Consider the following 23,225-nt stretch of genomic DNA (forward strand, 5'->3'; position numbering starts at 1 on the left):
AGAAGACTTGAGTGGCAAGTTTGAGAAGGTGGTTGGTTATCTCCAGCAGGACCTGACAGTAGTAAAGTGCATTATCCAGGAATAAGCCATAGTCCACTCGAGCTGTAAACTACACAGATCCATCATCACTGAGCAGTACAGCATCTTGGTGCTGTAGCTGAGTTATCATCTCCCAAAGGGACTTAGTGCAGCGTCTGTTGGTCTTCCACTTGCTTTCATAATGTCTGTGTTAAAGTTCTTACTGTAGCACATTGCTGGCACCTTCTCCAGAAAAAGAGACGCTGAGAGAAAAATAAAGGGGGAAAAGACAGAAAAATACTCAAGGATGGGAAATGGTAGGCAAGGAAAATACAGGTGTGTTAGCAGTTTCCACTTTCACCTAAATAAAGACAAGGACCAAAATCTTGTGCAGCCAAGCTGGTGCTCCAGTGGAGAATCAGAGTGAAACTAATGATTTGCAGCCCTTTTCTACTGTATTTCCATGCTCCACACATTTATGGTATTTTTCAATCATCATATTAATTTTGAGCATTAGTATTTCACAAGGTAGTTAAAGGGTTAATTTGCAACATTTGCATATTCCCCTCTGATAAATGCAATCTTAATTTCTCAGGGTAACAGTGATTTAAAAAAATATCGAGTGCTGTGCTTAGGAATTAGTAAAAAAAGATCAATGTTTTGTCTATGCTATTGCTGACTTTGCTGCTAATTGCAATACACTTGAACCAAATCAAGTATCAAAAATTCAGCATTATTTTGGAGAAAATTCAGTTCATTTTTACAGGACAACACTAATGGATAGAATTAATGGGGGCAAAAAAATATAAAAATGAGGTAGGAAAACATGTAATTCCTGCTTTTTCATTCCAAATTACTAAAACTGGTACATGGCCCTTCAATAACATGAGTTGCTTTCAAAGATACAGGGGACATTTTGTTGACTGGGATGAACTTTCCTCTGTTAGAGAAATCACATTTGCAACAAATAATGCAATCAATAAAGAGTACTCTTTTTTTGTTGTTGTTTTCCAGAGTTAACTGTTTTTCAAAAAAGGGTGTACATGTATTCATTTTTTGTAGTAAACCCTGAAGCTCAGCCGTCCTCAGCAGGACACCAGAAGGATGTCTGACCTGTGGAGAGTAGTAAATTTGTGGGAATATAGTCTATAGTTCATGAGAAGCTAAGGAACGTTTTTACTAATTGCTCTTTATATCTGACAACGCATCTGAAGTAAGGAAGCAATTTAGGTTGGTAAAAAATAATTCCAATAAGGAAAATTAGACTGATGAGTTCAAGGTGTAAAATTGTCAAGACTAACATGGAGTAGAAATAGAAATAGTTCAAACCTTTTAACCACATAAAATAGTGACAGCTCTAAGCCAGCAAGTTACAGTTTGAGGCAATTACGTGGACTGCATTTCTACTGGGTGTAGGGAACAGTTTTCTAGAGATTGCAAGGGATGGTGTAAAAAGATTACGGAGAAAGTTCGGAACAGAGTCTTCCTGAAAACTCAAGGAAATGATTCAGTGAGGGAGTGAATCCAAACAAGCAGGGGGTTTTTGTAAATGGTAATTAGGTGACAAGTGGATGCGATTTAAAACAATGCAAGTTCCACGGAAAGGCTGGCGTAGCCATCCACAAACAGAAAAAGGCAGGCAGGGAAATTCTGCAGCGGGATCTTTTGAGGCAAATGGAAACTAGTCCTTCTTCTCAGCTGAAAGCAGATGGTGTCTGTTGTGGTTTTGTTAAATCAGGGGTTCTCAGACTGTGTAAATCAGGACTAAACAGAGATGTAGCACTCACTCTATGACACCTCTTTTACTCCGCTTTCCATACAACACTACTGCAATGAAGCAGCACATGTAATTCAATTCATAAAGCTGGCATCTCCCTCTTTGCGGAGTGAAACCATTCAAATTCTGCTCTGCAGTAACAAGTACTTGTTCCTGTACGGGACCTGCATCACCTACCCCATTTGGTAGGACCTGAGCAGGTGCAGAGAACATTTTCTGTTTCAGGGGCAAGTCAGGCCTTGAGTCCTTTGGGCTGTGATGATTCAGCGTGCCCGTGACACACAGACCGCCAGGGGTGTAAACCCACCCGGTGAGCTTGCAGAGGGGTCTCCTGCAGCTACAGCTCAGTCTGCTGCCCTCCTAACGAAGAGTTCCCTCTGAATCAGCTTCTAAAGCATGCTGTTTGTTTATTATTATGTTTACCACACAAGGCGTTAAACCAGCAGCTGACCTAAGCTGAGAAAAATCTAATATTTTACTATGACAGGAAGTTTTCTGTAAGAAGGGGAAGTGAGGGACCAGGAGGTGCAATGGATAGGCTAAGTGCAAAGGAGCAGCGAGATGATTATCATGAAGGCACTGACCAGCACCCAGAGCCACTGAGATGTGCTGGGGAAGAGCACAGGTATCCTGGCAGAGCTAAGCTCCAGTGCCAGCTGTGTACGTGCAGATGTGCACCAGCTCCTACGAGTGAAAAGGACCAACTGAGAGAAAGCTGTGTGAAGGAGATGGGGGCCCTTTGCCACTGTCTACCTCTTCTGGGTCTTCACAGCAAAGAAAGACAAAAGCAGAACTAATGGTGGAGAAGACACTGCACTGACAGAGCAGATGAGAGGTGGGATAGTGTGATACCAAGTAAGAGGAAGGTCTAGGCCACAGACGGCCTTAAAATACAAATTAGGAAGCAGGAGAGAGCTGCACCTCCTGAAGTCTCAGTTTACCCTGGCACTTGATACGGTTCTGGCTGGAGTGGGCAGTTTGGAGCAGTTACAGATACACTCAGAGCTAGGGCAGCTAAAGGAGCTGTAAAACATTACAAAATATATTTTGTGGTGGCAGAGAGTTTTACAAGATGCCGCGGTTTGAGGCGAGGAAATGGCTGAAGCTCTCAAATGGTAACTGTCCTGAAGTGTTGCCTTAGCATTTCCATTAGAAGTATTAATTTCAGCACAGTGATTTTAGTTTGAGGTTAGAAAAAAGATCTCTTCAGTTTTCACATGCTACAATTAGCAGTAAAATGTTAGATTTCCACAGGAAACAAACACTTGGTAGAAAATATTTCCTTTCTTCAAAACGCCGGTTCTCTGGCTGAAAAGCATATCTGACGGAAATTTTTCAATCAGCCTGAGATCCAGGTGTTTGAATTGGTTCCACAAAAGCCAAAATGCTTTAGTTTAGATCACATTTAATGGGGCATGTTTGGAAGCTTTCTGGGGCAAAGGGAAAACAGCTAGGATTTTTCATTTATTTGCGTGTGTAAAAGTAAAAGTTGAACCCAATGTATATTCTGAGGAATGGCAATCTACTGAAGAAGTCTCTCCTAGTTCTGTGTAGAGAAGAAGACTGAGATATATTAGGTCTTCCTGGTAAAATAAGTTTTCCCACACATTCTTCCACAGCCTTGTGGGTCTCTGCATTTTCCCATGCAGCTTCTTCATACATTTTCATCACTATTCTGTAAAGCTACCTCAGAACAGAGTTCCTGTGCCTGACAAGCCATGGAAGTAGTGAGGAATATCATTCTGTAACATCCTGAATTAAAAGCCATCTGCAGGATCATGATCTGGCTTGACAGTCTGATCACAAAAAGCTGACGGAGAGGCAGAGAGCTGGCCTCCTGGGATGCAACGAACACAAGCAGACATGAATATCCCAGTTGTTCTGCAAAGGGTAAAACTGCTACTCTGTCCTTTGAATCCAGGCCTTCAAAAGGACCAATCCATTAATCCCTACAGAAATCCAAGTATACTGCTCAGGTTGGCACCTCAGCTCACTCATTCCTTTGTCAAGAGAAAGTTAAATATCTAGAGGCTATTACTGGAAAAAAGTGAGGAATCATTATTAGGGCCGGCCAACAAATGCCCATCAAATTTTTTTTCCTGTGAAAAATTAGGTTTTTCAGCTGAACAAATACCTTTCCCAGAACAGGTGGCAGCAGCTACCATGGTTCATTATCAGAATGACAGGTCAAAAAGTAGAACAAGGCCATGGAGGAACAAGTGTTATGCTGTCAAACAAGAGAAAAAAGCTGTAACAAAAATGGTATGACATGGATCAAAACCCTGGTTAAATGTAGTGTTCAATTAATAGGCACTGTCGGCCCTTCTAAATTCAAGATAAATGATTGAGGCAGCATAACAGTAAGGATATCTCAGAGTCCTGAAATACCAGTAAGGTCTGCAGGACTGAAGGACAGAGACCATGACAGGAGATCTGTCAGCCAGTCAGTCCTGGGCATTCAGAGCTTCTTTAGATCAGAGTTAAGAAGTCCCTGAGTGAGATAATGGGCACAGGAAATGCTTACCAAAGACCAAGCCCACAAACAGATAGGGTTTGAGGAAGAGACCAGTGTTGCTAGGAACTGAGAAATCATCCTCAGCAACTGGTAAGTACCCAGGCCAAAAAACAGAGGGCAGTCTCCTGAACAGTATGATTCTCTTGCTTTTAACCAAAACCAAGATTCTTGATAAAAATTGTCAATGTCCTGGCTGGATAAGCTCATGCTCAGGTATCTGTACTGCAATCTCATACCAAGCTTTTTTCAAGGCAGCATTTCTGGTGATGACTCACAAGCTGAAAACTTGGCTCCATCCAATTCAATGAGAATTTGCCTCTGGTTTTGTTAAAGACAGAATTTCATAAAGGACTCCTGAGGTCACTTACATCCTTTGTTAACAAGTAGTTTTCTTAACCATTGCACGTATCCAGAAGTCATCCCTAAGAGTTCTTCTAGCTAGCATATACACTCCAAACATGAAACTTAATGTTTCTCAAAGCAACTGCATCTCTCCTTCCTTTCTCACAAAAGTTATTATTCATAAACAGTTTTGCACAGAGGTAATTTCATGTACTGGAGCAGTTCCATACCTCATGCAGTTATAAAGTTAAATATCCATATCCATACATGAACATGAGTGCAGAAATGTTACATACATTTTGGATTTAACACTCAGGTTATGCAGGAAGAATAATTTTCTTATGTCATTATCTTTATCTACTGAAATTATCACCTATGATGTATTTTACTCTAAAGGAAATATTTTTGGTAAGTAGAAACAAGTGGTTCATGTGCAAACACTCTCCAAAATCAACAGATTTCACTCAAACATTCAGATAAACTCCTCTGACTTTAGACCAATATATACAACTTTAAGCCAAGTGGGTTATTTTTAGAAGTTCTGAACAACTGAAAATAGCAAAATCTATTTTAGTTACCTTCTCATCCTTAAATTGTCTGTGAAGGCCACTAGTGCTAGTTCATAATTTTAACATGGTAAAAATGTGTATTTCATACCCATATATATATGGTTATTATATACATATAATCAAGTTTAACACAGAATATGTGGAATTATTATATTAAGAAGCTTCATTTCACAGCGTGGTTTATGGACATCTGGAAATCATTTTACATTTGAGTGATAGCAACCCTTTTTCCCTCCCATTTCAAGCATCTTGCAGTAACACCTTCCCATTGCTTTTTTTTTTCCTTTATTTTTTTGCTTTGCCTCCACACACGCAATTCCTCTCTCCTATTTTTCTCCTAATGAAAGTGATCCCATAGTAAATAGTGGTTTGAAAACGATGTGTTCTTTATGCAAAAAGTGAGTCACCAGTCTGCTTTTTCAGTTGGCTGAACTGACCCACTTTCCGGACTCACACGTTGGACTTAGTGATGCCCCAAGCAAGGCTAAGGCAAGGAAGGGGGAAGGGGGGAGTGTGAAACCAGTGCACTGGTGCCAGTCGACACACAGCTTCTCAAAAGGCTCCTGGAACAGGCGGTGGGGAACACAGAAGTGCAGAGGTGGCTGCCACCCCTCCAACCCATTGCCCAGTTGACATCCAGTCCACCAGTATCTTCTGCAGATGGAAAATTGCTGTCCCTTCCCGCTGCTTGTGGCAGTGTACTTCGCAGTATGCGGGGGCACACATCACAGCCACCACTGGCCTCCTCCTTGGACACCGTTCTAGTTTGGTGGGTTTTTTGGTAGAGGGGGAATGGCCCCAGGGGTGGCTCTGGTAAGAGGCTGAGAAGCTCCCCTGCTCCAAACCCAGCCAAGGAGCCATTAGAGGGACAATAGATGCACCTCAGTGATTAACATATGAAAGAACAGCTGTAACACCTGAGCAGAGAAGCACTTAGGGGAGAAGAGCTGTGCTGAGGAATGAGAGTGGTTCTTGGTGGTTGGTGAGGAAGAAGAGGAAGAAGGTGCCCAAGCAGAAGTTTCCCTGCAGCCCATGGCGAGATGGCAGCTGTCCCCCTGCACTCATGGAGGAACATGGTGGAACATTCCCTGAAGGTTCCAGGAGGGGTCAGCTTGGCCAGTGGACTTGGATTTTGTGGCCAGTGGATTTGCTGTCCGTGGACTCTGATTACACAGCAGTGGAAGAACCTGGTGCCAGGGGAGGTGGCTGTTCCCGAAGCAGCCCGTGACTCTGTGGGAAGCCCAGGCTGAAGCAGCTCTGGACCTCGTGGGAAGGACTCATGAAGGAGAGGTTGGTGGAGGACTCTCTCCCATGGGAGGGACCCCGTGGGGAAGCAGGGAAGGACTGTAAGGAATCCTTCTTCCTGAGCAGGAAGAAGCAGCAGGAACCACCAGCCTGTGAACTGACTCTAAACCCCATCCCCTGTCCCCCTGTGCCGCTGGGGGGAAGGAGGGAGAGAAACTGGGAACAAAGGGATTTGGGCCTGGGAAGAAGGGAGGGGTGGGGTAACATATGCAAGCCCTGCTCTGTGTGCTGTCTGTGTCCTGTGTCTGTTCGATTAGTGTGAAATTAAATTAGTATTTTTTCCCCAAGTTGAGTCTGTTTTGCCCATGACCTTAATCAGTGAAGAACCCTCCTTGTCCTTTGTTTCGACCCAGGAGCTTTGTCCTCCTCATCCCAGAGTGTGTGTGCACGGGAGTTGAGTGAGCGGCCACGGGGCTGTTTCTTTGTGGTCCTGTTGGGCCCAAACCAGGACAGACACCTAGTGATGTATAAGGACGCTTTGACCCATGCTCAGCATCCTTGCTAGAGCCAGTCTCAACCATGAAGAACCAGGCCCTGACCAGGGCTTTCTCACTGCAGAGAAAGAGATGAGGCTTCTCCTGCGTCAGCAGACCAAAGAAAGGGACTTCTTCTACCTGATTTCTAGCACATACATTCAGAGGGAGATGCCTCCTGATGAATATGATACTTAACTGTTTCTGAATGGGTTTCCTCCTCTTCCTCCCAGCATATAGGCATTCCCCTGGAGGAATCATTGTTTTGATGCTGAAAAACAAAAGGAATAGGTTTCTTAGTTTAGAGGTTTCTGTGTTTCATACCTCTGTAGAAAATGACAGCTCTAAGAAAGTTCAACTGAGAAAAATGTTCCTTGAGTGTGGCATTCAACAACACTAAAAAACACAGTGGCATTAGTTAAGATAGAAGCTTAAGGCTTATTCCAATTTCCTACCTTAATATTATTAGAATATTGATGTTTATATTCCATTTTCATTTTTTCAAATTAAGCATACTATACAGGGTATAAAAATGGGTATAAGATACATCCTGTTTACTCGATATCCAAATTATTTTTTTCTCCTTCTAGGTTAATTTTTTAATTCAGCTAAACGAATAAGAATGAACAATACTACCCATCATCATCTGCAGGGAGGATTTCACAGCTTATTTTAAATACACAGGGAATATTGTCTTCCATTACAAACACTGTGATAAGTAGGATGCAATTATTCAGAGCAGTATTTTTCCACCTCCTCACATCCTCATTTTTAAAGACTGAAATCGTGTCTGTCAGTAGCTTAAGAAGTGACACACAGTATTGTGGTTAGCACTAGGGTCCAAGGCAGTGCTGGTGGAGGTGACAATTTTCAGACACAGCTTAGCCTTATGCTCTGTTTGAGCATGTTAGCCTGAAGAGAGATTGAGCTCTGAAACAAGTTTTTGCATTCAGCCTGTTTAGATTTTCTGGAGACCAGCTGAATATTGAAGTCTCTTGATTTTCTGCCTCAGGTATTTTAGCCCTGCTGTGTGCTGTTCAGCCATGGGTGCATGCTGCCTGAGAGGTCACTGCCATATCATAAATCATAAACTTACTGATCTTCTTTTTAAAACTGTCTAGAGGAGCTTTGCTTTACATTGAAAGACAGCTTTCTGATAACTAGAAACCTTTTGCTTTCCAGCTTTATTTTGTTCATGGTCATTTTATGCCCATTTGTTCTTCTGCCAACATTGTCTTTTAGTTTAAATAGCTCTTCCTCCTCCATTGTGTTTACTCATTGGTGTATTTTTAAATAGCAGTCATACCTTAAGTCAGCCTTTTTTTTTTTCTGTTCTAGGACAATCCAAACTCTTTTATTCCCCTCTAATGTTACAAAATTTTCCTATCATCTTAGGAGCCATTATTTTCTCATTTCAGTTAATCTGTCCAAAACACAGATAAACATAATCATGCACAGTATATGAAGTAAAATCTGAAAGTATTTTACAAATGCACATATATACATATGTATTGACAAACCATTAATTCTTTATGGGAGTTATCTCACTTGATATTTGTGTGACCACATTTTCCTTTTTCATGGCCATTATCAAATTCATAGCTCACAGTCATCCTGTGCTCATCTAATATGCACAGTTCTCCATGTTCGTGTATAACTTCCAACAAATAAAGGCACAGTTTATGGAGAAAATACACATTTCAGTGCCAAAGTGCCTGGCCATCCCATTCATACAATTAATCTCCTGTTCATTTTTGTTATGTGAGAATTTTATCTTCTGTACTGATGGCATAAGCAACTGAGTTTATTGGTACACTCCTGGTTTATACATGAAATTTCTTAGTAAAAATATTATTGTCTCCAGGCTGATAGCTGAGGAGCTCTGCTTGGAGTTTCCCTCATCAGTCATTTTCCTTTCAGCACATGGTGTTGACCCAGTTCCTTCCCCCAGAATTTCAATTCTCTACTAGTTCTCAGCAGCACAGCATCCTTTGCTAAATTCAGATAAAAAGTCTACCGTATTTCCCTAATCTGGAAAATCAGTTCTTGTATCAACAGAAAGCTCTTAAGTTACTTTGTAAAAATCATCTAAATCCACATTCCGTTTTTATTCCATTATGCAACTAACCACAGCCATTAATTGTTCTTCCCTTGAGGATTCATTCTAAAATGATGCATAGTGTAGAGATCAGACAAATAGGTCAGTAGTTGCCTTCTCTTGATTGTAGCTGTTGGTGGGAAGACCACTCATTTTCCAGTTGCTGCAGTGTCAGGCATAGCGTTCTTCCAGAAATACACAAAGCAGGTTTTTTTCACTACTACTGGGACAATCTCATGTGAAATTAGGTGGATGAACTGCCTGGCTGAAGGGCAGAAGGGATACGGTGCAATAAATACTGCTCCAGGTTAAGAATTTTTTTTATCCTACAGCCTGTGCTTAGGTAAAGCCTTCTTGCCACTTTCAAAGACCTTGTTAGTCTAGGCTAGTTCACAGCTCATTTTTTCAACAGTCTGCCAATTTTTAAGATCTCATCTACCCTGGTGGGTTTTCTGCTCTGGTGGAAAGCTGAAATGGTGTGAAAATGCCAAAAGAATTGCTGCAGTTTCTTGTGAGACCTTACATTAAAAGGTATTTTCTTTATATTAGAATACTTTTGTGTTCTGAGACCTTCCTGTCCATAGTATGAATCTATGACTCATAGTTATATTTCAAAACAGTGTCACATGCTAGACTTCCCTTCTCTCGCCTTCATGAGGAAAATTACAAGCAGGAGAAAGACTTGGACAGTGTAAGTCAACTGAAAACTGAAAGTTAAAGAGTTCATTAGGTATCCCAAAAGGACCGCTTTGTTTTAGCACTCACTCTGGTACAGTTGATGAATATGTGACAGCAAATAGAAATAAATTCAAAGACCTCAGTATTCAAACAACTGAAAACCAGGAAATAAATAGCAAACAATATGAGCTAGAATTTATGAGGTGTAAAACACTGGTCAAGGAAGATAAAGGTCCAAAGGAAAATTCACGAATTGCAGTGCAAAAGAGAAAAGATAGTGTGCTTTTTAGAAGAATATTATGAACAAAAGTGTGTAGACTGCTTGCTAGATGGAGATGGCTATATGTTAGAACTGCATAAAAGGTAAGAGCATCCAACAGTTTTATTTCTAGTCTCTGAAAAGAAGTAGAATCATGTACTTGCATCAATTAAGAGTAAACCATGCACTCTTCAGGCTTTCTGCAAGAACTTTCTACAGAATTAGGACAAGGGGTTACCACAGCAACATCAAATGAAGCCCTGCTTCAGCAACTGAACACAAAACCATAGATAGGTGTACAGCCAAAAGGTGCTTCTGCTACTTCCACTCATGCAAAAGTATTATGCAGAGAAAATGAATTTGAGAATTGCATGTATGGGAATGAAGACTAAGTCAGAAGCCCCATGGATAATGGTCCTAAAAATAGGGCTGAGAACAACACTTTAAGTTCTTGAGCTGCACAGAACCATAAATCAAGAAAACATTTAAGAACTGGAGAAGATCACATATCCATGGTCCTGCCTGGGCTGTGCCCTCTTCTGATGGTCTGGGAGCCCTGCTCTCCAACCCCTGGGACAGAAAGGCCCATCTCCACTGCGGCAGGATGCAGGCAGCTCCTTCCCCTAGCAGCCCAACAGCGCCGTGTATGAATGAGAAAGGGGAAGAACTCGCAGGGACAGCACTCAGCTGCTCAGAACAATCTTTCTCTTGCCATCTGTAAGATTTCAGAGTCCTGGCATGCTCTCCCCCTGTTTGAGGGAGGATGAACTCGAACTGAAAGCAGCAACCTTCCACCACTCCAGCAGCAGGAGAAGGGTTTTACAAGCTTGAGAATCTTCGGGGGGTGGGTAGGTAGAACTGAAAGGAACAGAATTGCCGGGAAAGGGCAGACATGAGTCAGGATAATTCACTTTCTTATGTTAGATGCCTTTAATCACTGCTGACATTAAGTCGTAATGAATCTCTGAACATTGGAGAAATCCAAAGGACTGAAAGACAGCTGCTATGTGATAATCCTCAGAGAAGGGAAACATAACGACCCAGCTAACCACCGGATGGTGAGACTGACATCCATCCCAAGCAAAATACCAGAAAAGCTGATAAGAAAGACTAATGACATCACTTAGCAAAATTTCATGGAATATCACACTCCTTAGAGTGAAACTTAATCACTGACAAGTTATTACTTCTAGCTGATAAAGGTTTTCCCTTGTATTCTTACATCATTTAAATTAGCAGCACAACATTCTGATTTTAAAAAAGCCACAATGAAGTATTATAGTGTACATTTCCCTAAGTAAAGAATTTGTCAAGTCTTGGATAAATAAATAAATAAATAAATAAATAAAATTTTTTTAGAAAGAAGAAAAAAAAAGAGTCATCATAGAGAAATCACTGCTAAATAGAAAGGTTTTTATAAAGATCTTACAGGCATCAAGGTTCAATACAAAGCCGTTGTTGATAACATCTGCAAAGTTATAAAAATGTAGAGGAGTGGAAAATAATGCTGAAGACACAGTAAAAGAGAGCAACCTGGAGTTCCCTGTAGGCTGTTTCTGTTTATCCACAGTGCATTTTAATACAGCCAAATGCAAACACTCAGATCTCAGAATAGGTAATGCAAGTCATTGCTACTGCATGGAGATTGCAACCTGACATGCCAGTGATTCTTGAAAGGAATTAGGGATCAAAGTGAAAAATGAATGCAATCCATACCCTGAGCTCTCAGGGAGGAGCTGCTGAAAAGGCAGATCATGCAGTTGCTGACCTAAGAGAAGTGATTTTACTTCTGTTTACAGATATGATGAGACTGATGCTGGAACAGTGTGCACAGCTCCCATCTAACTGCTTTTCAAAAACGTTAGAAATCAGAAAGGTTGAGGAAAGAAGCTTCAAAAATACTTGCAGGCTGAAGAAACTGCCTTGCATAGAAAAAAGAATTAGGTAACAAGTAAAGTGAAGTACTTTTCTGGGGAAGACACAGGTGCTGAATTATTTCAATCTGAAACATAGCAAGCAATTAGAGATTGGAGCTGAAACCAGCTACATCCAAATAAGTCATTAACATCGTGAGCACTTAAACTCCAAAGCTACAAAAGATTCAATGGATCCCACCACCTTGAAATCACTGTTCGATGTCTTTCTGAAATGTACACTTTACCCAAAGAGAAGTGATGCTTAAATTAAATACAAGCAGTTGGGCTGAATGCAGGCATACGCAGGAAAAAAAAAATAATAAAAAAAAATCATAAAACGGGTAGCGTTGGTAGCTATAGGTGGTCAGATCACATTACCCCGTGATCTCTTCTGCCATTCAATTTTATGAATCATTTCCTGCCCGAACGCGATCACACACCAGGCGTTCAGGGCCCGAACTACATCCGAGGGCTGCGCGGACGGCAGCCCCGCAGGTTTGGAGGAGGCAGCCCGGGGAGCGCGCAAGTTGCGCTCCCGTCCCCGCCGCTCCGCGCGGCCGCGGTGCAGCTGCACCAGCGCAGGCGGCGGGGACGGGGCTGGAGCGCGGCTCCGTTCCCCCCGGGGCTGTGTCTGTGTTTGTCCCTGCCGGGGAGGAGGGACCCCGGGAAAAGGCTGCCGCTCAGGGCGGCTAAACCACAACACAGAAATCTACCTGCCCGCTGCCGGCGGAACGAACCGGGGTTGGGATGTTCCCGCCAAGTGGGGTGTCGTTCCTGGGGAACGGTCGTGGTTGAGGAGAAAAAAAAATCGGTAACAGCTTCGGATGGATCTTTGCAAATAGCATGCAGTGCTGTTTCCAGCTGAAGCAGCCTCACTTTAAAAAAAAACAACAAAAAACCAAAACAAAACAACAAAACAAACAGAAACAAACAAACAAAAACAAAAACGAACAAACCAACAACAAAAAAAAAACCTGGATCAAAGAATCACAAAAACTATTAAAGGTTGAGCAAACGAGCCCTGCAGTCAAAGAGTCCAGCAGCTCCACCTGTTTGGGTTGTCGTGAAGAACAGCAGCAGAGAACTTCCACACCAGAAGTAACTGTGTTACGTAAGAAACAAACATTTCGTGACAGAGATGAAGCAAACTCTAGCAAGATCCTATTTGCAGAATTTGAGGCTAATTCAATTCAAATTACAAATACATGAGGATATCTATTAAAATAATTTACCCGGGACTGTAGAGGACTCTCCATCACTGAGAATTTATTTTAATCAAGATTTTTTTTTATTATTTTTCTGAAGAAAAATATTGGACCTGTGTGGTGAAGAATTTGTTTAAGGATGTCTGATGGTCCATGTTGCACATGAGATCGAAACAAGAACACAGTGGCCCTCCCTGGCCTTAAAATTTGCTTTTCTGTCTCAGCCTTCTCTCCAGTGAAGAAGGAAGAAGGCGAATTCACAAACCTGAAGAGCTGTTAGAAATGTTAATGGACTAATTAAAAGTCCATAATGCTTGACTGACAGAGGGTGTTCTTCAACTACTGAGGATCATACATGGGGCTTACAGCACCGAGAAGTATGTCTGAGATGGCATATATAAAATCTTTAACTTCCCTTAAAGAAAATACGTACAAATTTGGCTACATTTTGCGTTTCTGGGGAGACAAAAAATAATAAAAAATCCAGTTTGCGTGTGCTGGGCAGACTGTAGCAGTCACAGCTCCCCATGGTTCCTGCCTGAGCTGAGCACACATCACCCCCTCCTCTCCTCCCACAGGCATCCGCACTCGACATCTGCATCCCCGCGCAGCCCCTGCGCTTTACGTGCCTCCTCCCAGAGCGGCAAAGACCTTCCCTCTCGCTGTTCCTCCCCGTCCTGGGGTGCACTCCCTGCTCCAGGAGCGGGCTGGGAGGCAGAGGGAGAGGAGACAGGGAGGGGACAGAAGCAGGGCTGCTGCCAGTTCTCAGCCTGGGCCCCTCTCTGCCACCGGGCAGCACCCCCGAGCCCTGCAGACGGACGCTCCAGAAAGGGATCACCGGGGACCGCCGCCTGTCAGTCACCATCCCGACTTCCAATAACCATCCCCAATTCTCCCCGCCCAGGTCTGCGGGCTGCTTCGCCATCGCTGCCTGCATCCGGGGACGGAGTCTGAGGCAGAGGGCAGAGCCAAGACCCCTGCCCCGCTCCGGGAGTTTCAGGGAGAGAGAACTGGGCTTTGGGAATGAGGACTGCGTGACGCCAGGCACGGCACGACAGCCAGGGACGTCCGCGGCATCAACCCGCATCTTCTGGGAGCCTTGGTCTGATTTCCAGAAGTGCCGAGGGTTCAGTGCCACAGCTGAAGGCACCCAGGGCTGAGCTCTGCATGGACGGACACCAAACGCTGCATCTCCGGGAAAAAATCACTTCCCGAGCGTCGGGAATGGAGTAGATGGGAATGCAGCTTTCAGACGTGTCTCTACCAAGAAGACCATATGTCCCCAGCAGTGTGATAAAGATTAATTCAGCAGTGGTTTTGATGTACCAAGATATAGCCACAATTATCACAGAAAAATCTGTGACGAAATTAATACCACTGTGTTCACAACAGGATTTTTACAGTACAGAGCTGGGACCACAGGAGAATGAGGATAATAGAAGCAAAATATGCCATTTCTACTTTTCATATGAGAATGAGTTTAGTGCCTGTTCGTGTAGGTGAAGAATTCACATTTTATCTCTAACTCCTGGGTTTCCTAATTCACAATTGCTTGACTTTGAAACGTGGCAGCCCTTGCTACAGGGTGGGTATGCAGCTAGACTCCTCAGCAATCTCTAGCAGAACAATAATTTCAATCACTATTCTTCCCTCACAAACAAGTTCATTTAGGGACTGAATTATCTCATCAGCCCTACTTTCCTTGTTGGTTTATATCAGAAAGCCTGAAATTAAGTTCAAGGAGACTTTTTTTGATCTTTGAGGATGTAAATAGATAACTTTTTTTTAAAGCTTAGATGAATGAGTGTTTTTAAAGTGATGTTTTAAAAATCAGTCTGTTTTTAGAACTTCTAGAGTGAACTGTGTCACTTCAGGAAGGATATGGACCATAGCACATACAAAAACACACCAAAAAAATCAGACTGGGTATACATCTGCTAAAACTCTTTCCAGTTAGTGAAGTGTCAACTCTTTCTATGAAGCTTGACTTTGTTCCTCCATTGCCTTTGCCACAAACAAGAACAGGAGATGATTGCCCCAGCAGCTGGACTGCCCCTTCTGTAGTAAGATGTGGGCAGTGATGAAAAGATTTGCTGCAGCTGAGGCATTTAAAATATTGTCCGAACCATCCGGATTATTTGATGATTAACAAGACATTCAATCTCACATCACAGCCTTGCCCTGAGTAGAGATATTAGTGTAGCATGTTTCACCTATCAGCTGCCAGGATCTTAGTTTCTTTGAGATCTCTGTCCCTCTGTTATGTTTGCTGGAACTTTACTAACAGATTAAAAGAAGTAACTTGTAGAAACTGAAAAGCAGATACTGTGAAAGCATAAACATCATTTCCATAGCAAATTTGACTAAAAACAGTAAGACGAGGCCATTAAATATTTCTGCTATGAACGTTTAGTGTCTTAGTTCACCTGTCTTCAAACTTTAGCCAGTTCAGGTTCTGGGCAGCTTTACACTGGCAACACAGAGCTCAGTACAATCTACTAACTCAAGTATATTTATCAAGTGTATAAGTAACTTCAGATAGGTTCTGCTCAGATTTATCTCTGAGCTGTCACAATAAGGCTGCTAGAGCTAGTTAATTCATCAAGTTTGTCTAGTACATTAGTTTGCCTACACTACTCCACAATTGTAAGTGAAGGATAAATGTCCTTAAATAAAAGAACAGCCTAAGTTTCACAACCAACTCATGCGGCTGCTTTTTGGGTCCTTTTACTCTCATTTCCCACTCCCCCATTCCGCCATAAGGTGGTCCATGTTCCAGCACCCGCAAACCACTCTGGTGACATGAACTAGCCGTGTCACTCTGAGTTGCAGAACTAGCCAGAGGCTACAAATACGACTATGAACTATGAAGCTACGTTGGTGTGCCAAACCATCTCATGAGCTCCCTGGCATTCCTGGTGTTCCTTTCCCAACCACCCATGTTTTGATTATCTGGGTTCTCTTTGAAGTAGTAGAAGAATGATCTTTGCTGTCATTGTGCATCCACCAGGCCAAACTAGCAGCATGGTCCAACTGTGGAGCAAATGCTAACAGCATGATGAGAAACCCTGAGATATACAAAGGGAGGCTACAGACAGATAAGAAGATTGAACAGATGACATAGGAGGAGAGAAACACTAGAAACCATTTTTAGGAGTTTTCTACTGTACAGACAAAATGGCACTAATTTAAATGGATTTTTTTATCAGGAAATGATTGCTTATGAAAATCAGGGAGACTCTCCACAGTGATCAATAAGCTGGTGAACCTCTCCTGTGACTGGGCCAAGAGCCAATTACAAGTGCTTTGAAAAAGTCTGCCATACACCAGAATTGTCCTCTTATTTCTCTCTTCTTTTTTACAAAAGACTTCTCAAAAGCCTTTAGCTGCACACCAGCACAGAACAGGAGTCAAAATATCTGACAGCTCATATATTTAGTAAATTTTTTTTTCATATATCTATATATTTCATATATTTGTATATTTCTGTATGACTGTAGGCAGAGAAACAGTGTGGATGGAGAAAGAAGTGGCTGTCCCTGGCTCAGAGCCACCACCTGTCCTCCAAGGAGCTTCTGTGACACCAGAAGGCAGCACCGTGTTTTCCCCACTAGAAGAAGCACAAGGGGACTGGACAACAGTCCTAAGGCCAACAAAATGGTGACTGACATCTTTATTATTATAAAAGTTATTATGAAATGTGCATGTATAGGAGTATGAGAGCAGGGAGAAAAAAATACTTATAAACCTAGATGTAAGGTCAGCTTGTTGGGAAGATGCAATCCCATTCTTCCAGCTTTGCCTTTCTACGTTCCTCCTTCTCAGTCATTCAGTGGAACAAAAGGAAAAGCAGAAGATGAAATGACAAGCACCCCAGAACAGAGGTTCAGCAGAGCTTAGATACCTGAAGATCTGTGAAAAACCTAAAAACTTTCAAAGAAAAATGTTGGGGTTTTTCCCAAAGTTTTAGAGGGAAAATGGGAATGCAGAGAAAAATTTAAATGAAACATGAAATATTTTCTCCTAGAAGTGAGTTAATGCTTAAATTTACATTGTTGTTAATTTTTACTGCTGCAATTCTGTCTTTTAAAATGGTTTTGCTAACAGTGTAAGAAACACGGCAGCATTTGAAAGCAGCAAGTCACAGTTTAGAAATGCACACTCAGAGCCAGACTGGCATGTGGGTTGTCAAGATTTTGCTGAGTTCTTGCAAGTCTTCGGTTTAATGAAGTACATGAAAATCAGAATGAAAGCTCAAAAGTTCCTGCTCTTTCAGATACAGAATATGAAAACAAAAGTAAAAATAAAAACTGGTGTAGCTGTTATTTTTGAGATTATAAAAGTAGCTAAACAAGTTATACTGGTTGAAATGCTGCCTAGTTTTGTCTGCTGTGTTGACAAGGCACTACTCCGGCACCTTGGTTTGGATATGTACTCAAATTTACTGCAGGTCCTTAACTATGGCTGTATAACATTTCCTTTCCAGGAAGACAGTTTTCTCTTTCGTAAGCAGTATAACATATCTATTCCCATTCTGTTTCTGAGATCTATGGACATATCTACCTTTTTTTTTTGGTTTGTTATTTGACAATTTTTGGCACTTCCTACTGCAAATACTTTTAATGGTTTAGAGATAGGTCTCCAGAGGAAAAAATAATTTTAAATAGATTTGCAAGCTGCCTGCAGTATAACTGTGTCTTCTAATACTATTTATATCTTTTACTACCCTAAAGTAATCAATATAGAGAAAATTTATTCTTATTAATATCCCCAGCAAGTGTTTTCTATGTGCTCACTAAATTTTTCATCATGTATTTTTAGACCTTAAAAAAATAATTACATTTAATTTTCATAAACAAGTAATGACTGTAAGTATTTAACTTTATACAACTAGAGTAAGAGGTAGGGGAAAATTTGACCTCTTCCTTTCGAAACTCACAGAATTTTTTTGCTCTTTAAGATAAAAAGGCAAACATTTTATAGATACATCCTACCGCAATATAATTTGTCATAAACCATTTGCTACTATCCAAACCACCTGACACTAATAAGGCAGCTAGTGTAACATTTACAGATTCTCTTCCACTTCTGAAAAGTAACAGCTCAGAATTTTTCATAGAGAGAAAATTTTAGGGAGTCACCCTGATTGCAGGGTAGGGGAGAGCTATTTTAGCTGCTTTTATCACATGCCTTCCCTCCCCAGTCCCTGAACACCCGCCTGTCCCAAGACAGAAAGATTTTGTTAATCATTACATCTTTTCAAATGGGGCCGTAAGGACCCTCAAGAGACCATACAGAACATCCTTCCCTGTTTCATACAGAAGCAGCTGTACCAAAACCATTCAGAGATTTCACATCAGAGAAATGGCTTGTGAGCATGAAAGCCCTGGATGTTTTTTTCTAGCCACATCAATTGACAGAACAAAAAGGCGCCACATCTTTCTACTCTTTTTCCATTCTTACATGTTTAGGCCATCATAGCTGTAACAACACAGCTGTTAAGCCACTCCCAAAAGCTGCTTATACTGAAGAAGTATAGTTTCTATGAGTACTCCAGTGATTTTATTCCAGCAGTTAACTATTACTAAAATCTCAGGAATTTTCCTAAGCATCTTAACCTAGTTTTTCCTTACTTTAATGTAAGATTGCAGTTTCTTGCCCTAGCAGACACTAACTTAAACAGCAGTTTCAGTTCAACTAATTTTGCAGCTAACCCTTTATTTCTAAAGATTTTAAACTCTTTTTTTCCCTTTACTCTTCCCATCTCTAGACCAAACAATTGCTTCAGTCTTTTCTTGTAATTGGTATTTTCTAGGCATCTGATCCTTCCTGGTGTTCTCCTCTAGACTCGTAATTTGGATTGTATTTTTCCTTGAGTATGTGGCTCCCAAATGAGCACAAGTCTCCAGCTAAGGACCTACCTGGGCTGAGCACGGCCCTATTCTTTTACCCCATTGTCTTACCCCATCCTATTTTTACACCCCATTGTTCCATTGGCCATTGTCACAACAGTGTGCTGCTACTGACTCATGTTCAGTTTGTGATCCAGCAAATTTCCACATCCTTTTCACCTCAGCTTGTGATGCCCAGCCAGCCACTCCCCATACTGTATTTGAGTACATGATTATTCCTGTCTGAAGACAAACCTTTGCACAGAACCTCACAGACTAGCACCCTGCTTGGTTTTCTGGAGGTTGTGACTGTCAAAAATCACTCTGAAGTTGACTGTTGTCTTCCAGGGTGCCGGAAGCCTGTTTCAGCTTGGTGACATCTGCAGGCTTTCATGCTCACACGCTCAGACAGGTCGCTCAAGCCATTCATGGCACAGGGAACAGCTCCAACAGACCACTCTGCAGTCCCAACCTAAATGTACCTTCTCAATATGCCCCTCCAAACTCTCTGTCACCTGTATTCTCCACCCACAGAACAACCTCAGCAGATTTTGCTTCTCTCAAAATGGCCCCGAACATGAAAAAAAACATGGTGCTTGTGCAGGGACAAGAAGAGGAAGACTCAATCTGACAAGTGCACTTGGAGTTCTCAGACATCAGAAAAACACATTTTAGAGACTCAAATCCCTGTGAAAGATGATGACAAAGCCAAGAAGAGTCTGCTTTCCGGACAATGCTGCTGGGACTGTGAGGTGAGGGGATAATATTTGGAGTTTCAGCAAAAGAAAAATTTTGAAAGCCTGCTCAGCATCCTGACTCCCAGGGATCTGTATACTACCAAATGTAGAAAACAGCTTGTGGGAAAGTAAGACAATGACCCCAAAACTGCCAGGTATTCAACTTCAGTCTGTTTCCACTCCAGTGTTACAGAAGAGGGAGAAATCCACCAATAGCGGATTTCTACAGTCCTAATAAGTGACAAACTTTGATTTTATGTTAGCAAATGTTTTCACCAAGCTAAAGCTACTGAAATGACCACCGTTTAACAGCAATACAAAGTTTAAGAGTAAGGATTACATATTTAACATATTTAATGCAGACATGGATATTGCTGTTGAATACAGAGCAATAGCTCTGGTGCACCAGGCACCACTGCAGTTACAGGGCAGATTGAATACGTGATTGCAAACACCATGATTTGCAGCCTGAGCTTAATAGACTGGATCATGCAAATTGTTTCTTAGTTGTCTGCAGATACAGCTGTGATCCCAACAGTAGACAGCAGGGTCCAGCCCAAAGCAATTGCATAATCTGACAAGAACCTGTGTACAGACTAAATGATTCACCCATAGACACCCATATTAAAGGTGTTCCACTGACACAGGCTGCTAAGCACCACCATCTTGCACAATTTTATACCATCCACCCTGCACTGCATACCAGAAGGCATCTATCAGAGGGAGAGGAAAAAATCCAGAATAAGGCTTCAAAACCAAAAGAGATAAACTGGTTTCTTGCCATTGTAGCTACACACCTGCCCACCTGAGGATTGCGCTTGAGTGAACAGATCCTACCTTGCTTACAATGAAATGGTTATATCATATACTGCCACTAGGGATCTCAGGGGGTCATAAGTATCCGAGGTACATTTAGTTGACATGTTGGCATCATTTTGTCCACCCCACCTGTGCAATCCTCTAAGTTCATCCATTCCAGTTCTGCAGTTATCCACGTCATATTTGTTATGTTGACAACAGCACAACGCAAGCTCAGCTGCTATAGAAACATCAAAGATCACAACTCTGAAGGTAAGTTGAACTAAATTCAGCTCTGTGGGAGCTCTGGACTGACAGAGCAATGCAGACATGCACCTAAAGCATTTCCGTCTCCAGGTATCCAGCTAGTCCCTAACTCTGAGTCAAATTCCTTGCAAAGCACCTTGAAATTTCCATTCTTCATCTTCCTCCTAAGAAAAGCATCCACTTGGGCTGCATAGTTGTGCTTGTGTCCACCTTCTGTGCTTTGACCTCAAAACTTTTGTAGAAATCCTGGTCTACATTTCCTAATAGCAATTAGCAGAGGGCCAACAAAAAAATTTACTTCTCCCAAAGCAGCAGTTCTAAATACTGCTAGCCAAGTAAGGATGGATTTATATATATATATATATATATATGGAATAGAATAGTTTTGGTTGTAAAAGACTTTTAAGACCATCGAGTTCCACCATGAACCCAACACATTGCCAAGTCCACCACTAAGCCATGTCCCTAAGCACCACATCTACATGCATTTTAAATACCTCCATAGGTAGTGACTCCACCACTTCTCTGGGCAGCCTGTTTCAGTGTCTGACAATCTGCTGAATTAAGATTTTTTTCCAAATACCCAATCTAAACCTCCTCTGGTGCAACTTGAGGCCATTTCTTCTCATCCTGTCACTTGTTACCTGGGAGAAGGGACCAAACCTCACCTCACTATACCTTCAGTTCAGGAAGTTGTAGAGAGCAATAAGGTCTCCCCTCAGCTTTCTTTTCTCCAGACTAAACAACCCAAGTTCCTTCAGCTGCTCCTTGTAAGATTTGTGCTCTAGACCCCCATATATACATACACATACCCCCACACACACACGTATATATATATCTCTGACATATAACTGGCCTTCTCGTACCAGCTGGTAATTGACAGGAAATTAATTTCCAGGGCCAAGACAATTTTCTGCTTTTCACATCTCATTGCAGCAGTGCCCCATTCTGTGCACTGCTGCAAAGGCCCCGTGTCCTGCTTGCCATGTCCGTGAGGTGACAGCGGCCACCACCAGCAAGCTATGACAAACACAGCAGTCAGGCAGTAGTTGTGTAGGAACAATTGGTCCCCTTGCTTACCTCGTGGCTGAAATGATGACATCTTCACTCTGCCTGCACCAGGGAAGCAGGCAGGTGCTGCCTGCTGTCCAGGTAACCCAAATCAAGCCGGAGCAGCCAGCCTTAAACAAAACTGCACTTGTGCCACTCAGGCAGATTGTGTTAACAGCTGATGAATTGTGGTTATCTGAGCTATAGCTTATTCCTCATGGGTAAGCCAAGTCAAATTGAAAACATCACCACTCTTCAGCAACGAGTTTGTGTGTGTGGACATGAGTCAAATTAGGAGCAATGTCTGAGTTAGGACTCCAGTTATTCCACAGTGAAGACAAGACCATGTTGCTCAAATCACCCCCTTCCTGAGACTCAATATTGGTTATTCAAACATTACTGTAGAAAAAAAAACCCTTGGCTGACACTTCCTACCCAAACTTGGCAATTTCTTAGATTTTCCTCCAAAATCTGCTTTGTCCTAGCTGTCTCTGGGCACAAAGAGACACTCCCACATCCTTTACATTCCAGTTGGAGCTAATTGAACTCACATGTCAGCATGACTCAGCAGTAATTACCAGGAATATTAAGGAAAGATTTGGTGCCAGATCTTGGCTATTCAACAGCAGAGCCCCCATGTTTAGTGGGGTTTCAGCTGAAACTGAACCCCTTAAAAACACAACAGCAAAAGCTGTGCCGAGCTCTCAGTCTAGTTCAACTACATATGGGCAGTTCTTGATACCAAAAGTGTCTTTACTGTGCTTGTAGATATACCTACAGAGAGGCAAACCTAATGGAAAAATAATTTCTATCTAGTAAATCCTCCACAGCAGAGTTTAAATCTGGTTATACAGTGAAACCAATGAATCAATATTAGCCTGGCTGGCTGGTTTTCATACGCATCCATGCTGCAAACAGGGCCTAGCAATGCATTTCCTCCTCCCGGTGCCTGGGCAGAAATCCGATTCAACGGGAAGTGCAGGTAATAACACAGCACCCCCTCCCGTGGCTCATTTGGAATAAAAATCCTAAACCCACAACAACCTGGCTTTTCCACAGGCGAGTTTTGTTCCCTGCCCCTGTTGGCTGAAGTAGTCCCCATCCGTGCACCCTCCACCCTACGGGCTGCGGAGCCTTGGGCTTCCCAGAGATGGAGGCTGGAGGTGTTTACACACCAGCCCAAGGCAGCCCCTAAAAATCCAGTCCTCCCCTGAAGACCAGAGGACACCCAAATACACTTCTACGGTCAACTGTGAAAAAAAAAAATGGGTTGTCACAAACACATATCCTGATGCACAGACACGGTGGATGTGGCAGGGAAAAGCAA

General features: G+C 42.2%; 1 protein-coding gene across 1 annotated transcript in view; it reads right to left on the reverse strand.

Moving 5' to 3' along the window:
- The window catches only part of AHRR (aryl hydrocarbon receptor repressor), an 84,531-nt gene extending 62,542 nt beyond the window's left edge, over positions 1-21,989 (reverse strand). The window contains exons 1-2 of the mRNA XM_051611449.1: positions 21,929-21,989; positions 7,199-7,270 (exon numbers count right to left, since the gene is read on the reverse strand). Of these exons, the coding sequence (XP_051467409.1) occupies positions 7,199-7,260 (62 nt within the window). The 5' untranslated portion in view covers positions 7,261-7,270; positions 21,929-21,989. The remainder of the gene's footprint in view (positions 1-7,198; positions 7,271-21,928) is intronic.
- Positions 21,990-23,225: the final 1,236 nt, after the last annotated feature.

This window comes from Apus apus, chromosome 2 (genome assembly GCF_020740795.1).
Source record: "Apus apus isolate bApuApu2 chromosome 2, bApuApu2.pri.cur, whole genome shotgun sequence".
Lineage (NCBI taxonomy): Eukaryota > Metazoa > Chordata > Aves > Apodiformes > Apodidae > Apus > Apus apus.